At 33.8% G+C, this 10,451-nt stretch overlaps 2 protein-coding genes across 2 annotated transcripts in view; one reads left to right on the top strand and one right to left on the bottom strand.

The window, feature by feature from the left end:
- The first annotated feature begins 228 nt into the window (after positions 1-228).
- PMCH (pro-melanin concentrating hormone) lies at positions 229-1,597 on the top strand. Its single transcript, XM_063323421.1, has 3 exons — positions 229-477; positions 988-1,189; positions 1,407-1,597. The coding sequence occupies exons 1-3, from the start codon at positions 229-231 to the stop codon at positions 1,454-1,456; spliced, it is 501 nt and encodes a 166-aa protein (XP_063179491.1). The 3' UTR covers positions 1,457-1,597.
- Positions 1,598-1,802: 205 nt separating this feature from the next.
- PARPBP (PARP1 binding protein) overlaps positions 1,803-10,451 on the bottom strand; it is a 49,972-nt gene continuing 41,323 nt past the window's right edge. The window contains exons 9-10 of the mRNA XM_063323382.1: positions 2,823-2,973; positions 1,803-2,155 (exon numbers count right to left, since the gene is read on the bottom strand). Of these exons, the coding sequence (XP_063179452.1) occupies positions 1,821-2,155; positions 2,823-2,973 (486 nt within the window). The 3' untranslated portion in view covers positions 1,803-1,820. The remainder of the gene's footprint in view (positions 2,156-2,822; positions 2,974-10,451) is intronic.

Here is a 10,451-nt window from a genome sequence, read left to right as displayed (position 1 = left end):
TTAAGTAGTTCTAAACAACAGATGGGATTAGAAGGATTATAGAAAAGGTTACTCCTTAGGATGAGTCATTATAAAAGAGTGAACTCATCAGCCATTGAAGTAGCTTCCATTCAATCTGTGAAATATATAAAGTAGGCACAGATGGAGAACATATTAATTTACAACCGGAAAAGCTTTCTTAAAATTTGAAAACTGCTTAACTTCTATGCAAGCATTAAGTAACTAAGAATGTGTATCTCATCATACATGTTAATACTCTCTCTCTCTCTTTTTTCTCAAGGTTTTCTACTCTCAGTTTCAAAATCTCTGCAAAAGGTAGAAGATAAAGATATGCTGCTAACCACACTAAATCTAGGAAAAACTCCTCGAAATGGAGACAGAACTTTGAACAGAGGAGCTATACCTTTCCTGAAGCGTTATAAGACTGAAGACAGCAGTGTTTTGGATGAAGATGATGACAGAAACAGGATGTTTTTGGTGAGTTTTCAGTTTTATGTTTTGGCTTAATTGTAAAATGGAAATCCTCTTCATAGCCCTTTAGAAAACAAGTACAATAATTTAAAGCAATAACCTGGTGAATATACAAAAATATCAGTTTAGCATACTATAGTCAAGAATAAATTTTCAACTGTAAATATCTATCCAAGATTTTAAATTTGTAACTTGGAGAGTTGAATAAAAGAAATCTGATTTTTAGAGAACTATACGTAGCCAAAACTTGTAGGGAAAAGCACCTATATTTATGTTTGATACAGCATGTCCTTATGTGCAGCCACACGTTTTTACCTTCACCAAATATAAGACACGTTATTTTACCATATTCTTTACCATAAAACCATTTCAGCCAAAGACGGAATGCAGGTCATTACTTTCAAAATACCATCTTGAAAGATAAAATACTCGCACTGCTACGTATGAAGTATAAAAAGTGAACATCATTGACTTTAAATAAAGATAAACTGCTAGTCTTGTTTTCCCTTAAAACAGGGCACAGGCTCCAGACAGGATTTCTTAAATCGTGTTATGCCAATCAACTTAGGTAGAAAGCAACTACCTTATCTTGCACTGAAGGGACCCATGGCTTTTCCAGCTGACACTGAAATTCAAAATATTGAATCAATACAGGAAAGAGAGACTGCGGATGAAGAAAATTCAGCTAAATTCCCTATAGGAAGAAGAGATTTTGACAGTAAGTATATTTTCATTTTTACACAAAAATTATTTCATTCTAGTAAAGTATAATGCAATGTCTACATTGCAATTTGATGAAGGTTCATTTAGAAACTCCATGTCTATTGTGATTTGGTGCACAGGGGAGGAAGCATTTTTAAAATTAATATTTCCAGAGGCTATAAAGAATTCTAGTTCTTTGATGATTTAAACTTTCAGATTTTTTTTTCCTGTAGTGCTCAGATGTATGCTGGGAAGAGTCTATCGACCTTGTTGGCAAGTCTGAAAACTACTGATCTACACCACCTTCTTTGAACATTAAACATTTTGTTATGAATTTAATGTAATCTGAAGTTATTGTGTTTTAGTGTAGCTGTACATACACATCCAAAAATACTTTCCTACCGCATTGTAGAGGAAAACATAATTCACTATCAATAAAGAACATCGCTGTAATTACTAACAATGTATTGTTATTAAAAAAATAAAAGACTGCTGCATAATCCAGACTTGTATTTGTCTAGTATTACATACAAGCTACTTCCACTTATTTGAGCATGAAAGGAAGAAATTAACGAATTTCACCCTTTTCTCGCAAAATTTTACAGCTTCTGAACCAGTCAATATACCATGTATGTCAAAACAAAAACTTATAGTCGAAAAAAGTCAGTTAATTTTGCCTGGCCAGCAATCAACTTATTCTTGCTTGCAGTTTTGCTGTGTTGTCTTTTTCCACTGATTTTGCTGTCCAGTTCCTCCTGAGGGTTGTTTGAAGTCTTAGGTCTTTTAGCGATTTTTTGCAAAGATGGTTCACTTTCCTTATCACAGATTACTTTGTCATTATTCAAATCCATCTGTTCATTCTTGGAGTCCTTGTTTCTTGGCTGACAACTCAGCTTTCCCATTTCTGTATAACTTCTAGTCTGGTGAACATTTTCAGAAATAGTTCCAAGCACTGGTACATCAAGACATGAATTCATACCTTCTGTCATGTAAGAATATCAAAAACATATGTGAAGAAATAAAAAGTTACCTGGGATTATTCATCCTTTTCCTATCAGAAGACTGTCACGTGATTTTTTTTTTAATCAAAACTAATGCTTTACCAGTAAAAAAAAAAAACCCAAACAACTATGCTGGTCATTGCAGTAACTTTTGCGATGTGTTCATAAGTGTGCTGGCAATTTAAAATTACATTGCTCGAAAACATTTAGTAGCAACTAACTTCAGGAAGTGGATTTATAACTTTAAGATATTGGAAAAGATGCTTAACGGGCCTAGAAATTATATATATGATACAGTTTATAGTGGAGTAAAACCAATTTTTCCCTTTTTTAATGGCAAAAATGCAAATTTCACTTAGCTTACTTTTGTAAAATAAGAAAAAACATTATGTAATGTATGTAAAATGTATCATTTTTTTTACCTCAAGATAGCATCAATACATATTTTTCAAACAGATTTATATTTTCAAAGTATTAGCATTACACTTTTAACGCAAAGACATTTAACTGATCATAGCATACACAAAAAAATTAGACATGTCTATTTTTTCCTTGAAAACATATTTATACTTGAGTTTTAGTAAGGCATTGTTTTATAACATTTGAAATATTAGACATATTTACTTATTCAATCCTATTACAGCTTACCTGTGAGATATCCAGCTTTTAAATGTTGCTTTGGTGCAGGATGTATGCAGGTTGTGATTTGGTTACTGCTGAGGAAATGCTGACCCTTAATTTCACTCAGCTCATTTTTATATGTACATGCAAACTGAGATTTGATTGAAGATTGCCTCATCTGTAAGTGACAATCTGGTATTAGCTCAAATTATTTACAAAAGTAAAAGACAACTCCTGCAAGATAGTAAGATAATGTTTCCCCCATTCTTCTGTCTTGAAAGCTTTTAGATCACATAAAACACCAGAAAAATGAGTATGCTCACGTAAAAGATATTAATTAAGTATTCCTTTATAAAGTGTAAAGGCTTTCAAGAATACTAACAAATTATTCTCATACAGTAATTTTAAAGTACTTTTTCATCCCTTTCAGAAAGTAACACATCAACTTTTAAAGCTTCAACCAAAGATTTTCTGTTAAAGTTATTCCCCTCTTTTGATAGACTGCAGACTCTACAAAATTGATCATAGCTGCTTCAGTCAATTATTATACTTCTTCTATACCTCTATACTATACAGGTAATCTTTGATATGTCAGTTCATAAGTGCCAAGTACAGGATGAGTCTCACCACTTAACCAATTTATATACAGAGCAAAGCATAATAGCAACACTGAAAAGGAATGATAAATAAATTAAGCTTTGATATACTTATACCTAAAAATGAAATATAAAGTATTATTTCAGATTTTTCTTTGGCAAATGTCAGATTTCCCATTTAGTCACAAAATAAAGCCATTTTCTTCTTGAATGCCAATGTCCTACTCCACATTTGTGAAAGCATACCCATATGGCGTAAGTTGCCAGAAATCTACAGTACTGAAGAGCACTATTGTATCTGGTTCTACATGCCCATCTCCACCTCCTAATCTTGGAAGACGGAACCTAGTGTCATAGCACAGGTAAATAAAAATATTTGGCTCAACTACAAAAAATTAAATACAATTTTTCAATCTATTCAATATATCCATATTTAATGGAATCAATGGTTACAGGTCAAACTTCAGTTTACACTCTAATTTACAGCTTCACATCAGATTAGGATTTTCAGGGTCAAGCTTTGTACTTTCTGAACAATTTATCACAAATGCTATAGACTCTGCAAGACAAATTCTGCCCTTGCTTCCATTTGAAAGTCTATTGGATTATAGAAAATATGTTGAAAGGTATAGCACAGAGCAGATAATTGCAATATATTAGGATTTTTAGCTAATAATACTATTACAACAGCACAGGTGAATTCAAATAAGTTTGAGCTGAACAGGTGCTACAGTACAAATATCAGGAAAAAGAAAAAAATCAAGAAACACTGTCACAAAAGAAATGTTGAGATAGATATATATACAGAGAGAGATATAGATATATAACAGGAATGATTTGTCAAATAAGAGGTTTACAGACACTTTTCTGACTAAGTTTGCATTATGCAAGTCTACTTTTCTTCTTAATCCAAGCATGTTTAGGTTTGACCCTTACAGATACATTCTTCTTCCAAATCAAAAATCTCAGACTTATACAGAAAGAAAGAAAAGAATGCGTTCCCCAAACCCTCCTTTCACAGGGGCCTTTATCTAAGAAATTTAGTCACAATTTATGCCACTTTCATCAGATACTGTTTTCATGCATATAAACTAACAGATTCTAGCTTTTTATCACTGAGATGCAACAACTAATATCCCTCAACAGTATCTCTTCATGATACTGCAGTTGGCCAAGTGAACACAACCAGTCTTTTTGGAAAAAAATATCCCATTTATTTACAGAAACTTAGTTCTTTCTTACTTAATATGTCTGTACATATATACAGTTTTATTTTAAACTTAATATTCCCTTCAAGAGTTAAAAAGGCCCAATATTCCCAGTTGTCCATCAACAGCCTGAAAAAGAAAGGCAGATTTACCACGAATAACTAGCCAGCCTGACTCTCAACAGTTCTAATCTTTTTTAAGTATTAACCTAGTCTGTACTTAAAACATTTTTTACCATAAGGTAAAACCATATACATAGACATTTACAAGGCTTTGTGTGCTTAAGTTTACGTCTTATGTCACCGAGTCATTAAGTATGTGTTATTACCCATACTCTTTCCAGAAAGCGTTTTGAAGGATAAGAGAACCTACACCCAGAATAAGCTTAAGAATTTGAAAAAATTAAAAATGCAGCTCTAATTTAGTTTAAACTTAATCAACATCCTATTGTACAATTACAATATTCAGAATATAAGGGGCTTACATTTTCTTTAAGCTTAAGGTCACTGTAATATTAATGAAAAATATTTTCCTGTATTTGCTGTTTCTTAAACACTACAGCTTAATCCTTTAAAATCCCCTCAATTCTTAATTCTTTTTCAGCAAGTGACACACATCAAAAATTACACAACAATAACTTGCACAGAGTTCTATCATATATTCATATTGCAAGAGGCAAATAAGCTACAATTTGCACAGAGTTGATGAAGCTATCATAAATACAGCACAAAGAACATCAAACTTGAGCAAGAAAGCCTGACAGTTACCATTCTATAACCAACAATAAATCCAGTCATTTTTTGGGACATTGGGGTTTCTTTTTACCACCTCCATCTGACACTTCACTAATTCAGTTTGCAGGTATTAAAATATGCGAAGTCAAAGGACAGAAGTCAAGCTCTAATACCGAAAAAAACTTGCAGCACAAACCCATCTGTCTGTTTCGGCTTCACTGAAGCTTGAAATATGCCTCAAAACTTCACAGTGTATTGCATCACATGCCATTTAGTCATTTGCAAAGAGTATACAAAGCTCTACTAAATACAACTGTTTCAGCTGATGCTAGTACTAATCTAGAGGGCATATACAAATTAAGAGTGCAAGACTGAATTTGTTGAAACAGTCAAAATTCCCAATTACTCTAGGAATGTATATTCACTAAAAAACAACTGTATTACACAGAGTGAGGTAGCAATAAGTAAATTTTAGTAGCCTGAAGGCAGAACAAAAGAGCACAAGTCTAGTGCTGAATTAAAAAGTAGAGCTTCACTGGAATGTTTTTAAAGAAAAAAGAGCAACTTAACTTGATTGAAGCACACATAATGAAGCCTGTCAACAGCTTGAAATAGCTCTAAGTTAGAGTTCTTTTACATTAAATTGCCTGAAATCCACTGCTTTGAGGGCACCATCCCAATGACCCACAGCTCTGGAAGAGCAAAAATGTTGGGAGCTCAATTTGCTGATCTAGTAGTGGAACTCAAATGGCCATGCAATTACTCAGACTTACTATCCACTCTCCTCTTCACAAGCAAGTGGAATATTGCTGTATCCCTCAACAAAAAAATTCTGCTGCATTTCAGGAAAAGGGGTTTGCTGTTATTGCTGTTCAGCTGGAAGGAGGTATGATAGAATTTAAGACAGTGTTTCAGCACATGTAGGTTAATTAGTAGTCCTAACGAGTAGATAAAGCTGGACATTTTCCCACCTTGACTTCTCTATTTAGAGAAGATTTTCAGTTGTTCAAGATGCCAATATAAAACATTCACTTTTATATGAAATATTAATGGTGCATGCTCTATTTATTTCTAAAAGTTAGTTGATAATCTATTCCAGATCTCCTTCCAGCATCTGCATGCAGACAGTACTGCCAATATTTAGTCACTAAGAATGCTGAGATTTGGTTTTTATACACTGGAATGAAATGATAGAATTTGAAAACCTACATCAGTAACAACAAACACATGTTTTTATTTTCTAGCCAAACGATTAGAGTACTGTTTGGAAGACGAAAAGAGAGAAAAAGAGAAAATGTCTTTTCTCCACCCTTACCCTTCCCCTTTTAGAAAAAAAAAATATTAAAGGTAAGTTGAAAGAGAAAGTTGAAAAATGGAAGGGAGTGCAAAGCGAAGAGTAACAAACAATAAATGGTAAGTATCGTTGCCAAACCAAGGCATCATGTTATTCGAACATGAAAAATATCCTGAATAGCTCAGGTAATACCAAGCTTTTACTGTACTGAAACTATAAAATTTTTTTAGCATGACATTGTACCAGTCTCTTGCTATGCGAAATTAACCTACTACTCTTTTGAGACTTTTAGCCTCAAATCACCTCAATACTAAGTTTTGAAAGTACTCAAAACTCACAGCTATGGATCCTAGGAAAGAAGTTTAGGGGTCTTGTAGAAAAATGGTATTTTCTACATAGGTGTGATTTATCGACTGACACTAATAATAAAGTCTTTCTTCAGATTTTGTGCTGAACGTAACCTTTTTTTCCTCTCCCTCTCCTCCCAATACTAATTTTTAGCATACTCCATATACATTGAAACCACTAGTCAGCTTAGCATCCTCCATAATTATATTCCACTTTGAAACAAATATTTCTTGCTACAGTACATAAGACTACTACCTGAGGAAGATTTTTTTCTCTATTACTACAACTTTTCTGCTCACAATTATAGTGGGCATACAGAAAACACTTGATACCTTCCTGTTGATAGTTTTCCAAGTCACAGTTTATTTGTACTGGAATCACAAATAGGCAAAACAATTCTCTCAAATAACAGCATTTAGGGAACTAAGCAATGAAAAATAACAGCAGTGCATGAAGCTAGATATTAAGTCATTTTGTACAGGCATGAACAAGTCACATGAGAAAGGCAGACTGGGATTTTTTGCTTTGTGGAGCTTTTTCCTTGGAAGGTTTTCTATACACAGTAAAATTACAATGAACTTAAAGCATGCCAAGATTTGTTAGAGCTGTTAAGCCACAAATTCTTCTTAAAACTAAAACTACAGTTATGTTCCCAATTGGAGGGAAATAGTGCCTCATATAGGAAAGGTTGTCTCCAGTTACATTAAGAAGAAAAACATGCCAAACTACTGAAAGTCCTTGCAGCTGTTTTGGGGTAAATGTGTTAACAATGCAGCAGGATTTCTAAAACAATGTATCAAAAGGCCAAAACAATCCTAAGTTTACAAAAAAAAGATATGTTGCCCTCTCATATGTTGCATGCTCACAGCCTAAAAGCTTTTATTCCTTCCTTCTTAATGCCTAAAGTTCGCAGTTTCACCCAATCCCATTAGTTCAGGAACAGTATTTTACCTACAACTTGAAAGTCTAATTAATCTTTACTGGTGCACAAGAAAGATTAAAATCTTATTGTGCAACATTTTTGTTGTCTTAAGTTGCTCGTTAACCTAAACAAGCAGGTAATAGTAACAGTACTTCCATTCTTCTCTCTCACCAATAAGCGGGGCTTGCTTGACCCCATTGAAATCAGTAAAAAAAGCAGTCAAACAATAGGCTATCTACCCATTTCAGAAAAATGGAAGTATGATTCAAAGAAGGAGACATAAGGCTGGATGAACCATTTTTACATAAAAATACCTCTCTCCTGTCCCATTAAACTTTCTACATATTTTTGTAACACAGAAAGGAGTGGTAAGGACAACTGACAACAAGACACATAACTCAACAGATGTTCTATAGATCTTTATGAATTAAAAACTCCTGCCAGAAAACACGATTCACCAAAAGACACTTCACTTAAACAATAGATAGCAAACTTGAAACTCTAAATTGTCTCTCAAGGGAAGATTGAGTTTCTTCTTATTACTCTTACCTGCTTCTGCTGGAGGGAATGAAAAAACACACTTCCCCAGCCTTCTTTCTCCCCAAGGGATAAGAGCGACAGCTTTGCCTCCTAACAAATGCTGCTAGTTAGGTGATCTTTCTGCATCTCTTCCAGTATTCAATGAGGATTGAAAGACAAAAATATTTCTTTGTGTTTCACTGTTGCCAGGAATTTGTTTTGGCACAATGGAAGTGCCCACAGGTTTATTTTATTTTTAAACACCAATTCCAGTTCATAGCTACCCACTTACTTTATCCACTCCCCATATTTTTAGATACTAAACACATATCCATGATGTTGTGCCCTACATCTAAATATTATCAATCTGCACTTATCCACATAACTCTGCAGAAGTTGAGAGATCAGTTCCTCTCAAGGAAGGAGAGGGCATAATGGGGGTTTTTTTCCTCTTTTTTTTTTTTTTTTTTTAATTTAGATAACTCCTTCTCCTTTCACTTTCTAGATTTTACTACATTTCTTTATTCAACACATACATCTTGAGAGGACCCAGCATACAACCAAACTAATCATGACTACTGAAACATCATGGAAAAGGAGATTTCATGGGACAAGTTCTAATGAGAGATCATGAATTTGAACTATAGACTAACTATCTCAGCACATATCAGAGGCAGCATGGTAAAAAGGTCTTTAGGACGATTTTATGGAACTATTGCTAGCATCTTACATACTGCATAAGGAACTTCTCAGATGAATCACTGACATTGAGAAGAAGCATCATGATGCTATTGTCTGATTCAAAAAAAAAATGTTCTGAGTCAATTGTTTAAATGAGTGCATTGGGCATAACAAAATTTACAACTGTTAATTTTACAAGCAACCTGTACACAATTCAAGATGGCTGTATGAAATAATAACGAAGACTGATATTCAGTGTAAGAAGGTGATAAGTACTACAGCAGCACTTGAGATCTATGGTCATGGACAAGGAATTCATTGTGCTATGTGCTGCACAGTAAAGACAGAACAAAATTTATTTCTACAAAGAGACATTACAATCCAAGAAACATATGGATTCACAGAGAAAGGAACTGAAATTAGTCATTGTAATGGGCATCCATCTCAACAAAAAGCACTACTAAGTTTTGGGGAGAGGTTGATTTAAAGGTATTGAAAAAGGTTTTAAAGGAGGATAATATAGGAAATCTCTTCAGCCATAAGAAACAGTATAAAACAGACAGCTGAAAGAGCTAGTCTGAAAATTAACAAACAAACAATGAAGACTGGTATTGCAGGCTGAATGTAAGCAACGACAGATATCACAAAGTAGCAAATCAAAAATATTAAATGGGTTGGGATATGTTAAAACAAGTAGCTTATATGTACTACAACTTAAAGGAATAGATTGAGATGCAAAAAGAAGAATGGCATCTAGCATCTATTCACTTTGATAACAACTTTTTGTACAGCAATCTCAGTGAAGAAAGACAGGTCAAAGCTGCAACTACCAAGTCCAAAAAAAAATACACATCAGCACATCAAAAAGCAAAATGATAATTTAATAAGTTATAGTTGAGTGTAGATATGGATAGAGAAGAATATGTTCCAGAAGTGTCATGGAGTGAAAAAAGTAACAGGTAGGATACCATCCTCAGTGTTAAATATACCAGGAAAGATACCACCTCAAGATCAACAGCTGGGTATTCACAGGATGGTATAGAAGTAACAAAAGATGTCAGTTTTGACAGAAGGGACACTTAGGTCAGATCTAGATCTGTGAATTCTTTGTATAAAGATGATAGCTGAACTTCTGTTTGTAGATGTCTTCATCCACAAAGAAGGTACAGAAAGAGAAAAGAAAGACAGAGCCCTATAAAGTCTTCATAGAGAAAGTAAGAAAAGCAAGGAGTAAAAACACGGAAAAGAAATGCTGTAGAAATTGTTAGAAAGGTAGAAAGAAAACCAGAAGACGACAAAATGAAAGATGAATGTTTCAAGAAAGAGCAGGATTTTACGTGAGAGGACAGAGATC

The sequence above is a fragment of the Chroicocephalus ridibundus genome, chromosome 1 (genome assembly GCF_963924245.1).
Source record: "Chroicocephalus ridibundus chromosome 1, bChrRid1.1, whole genome shotgun sequence".
Lineage (NCBI taxonomy): Eukaryota > Metazoa > Chordata > Aves > Charadriiformes > Laridae > Chroicocephalus > Chroicocephalus ridibundus.
The sequence above is the reverse complement of the archived record's forward strand: the minus strand, read 5'-3'. Positions and strand labels throughout refer to the sequence as shown.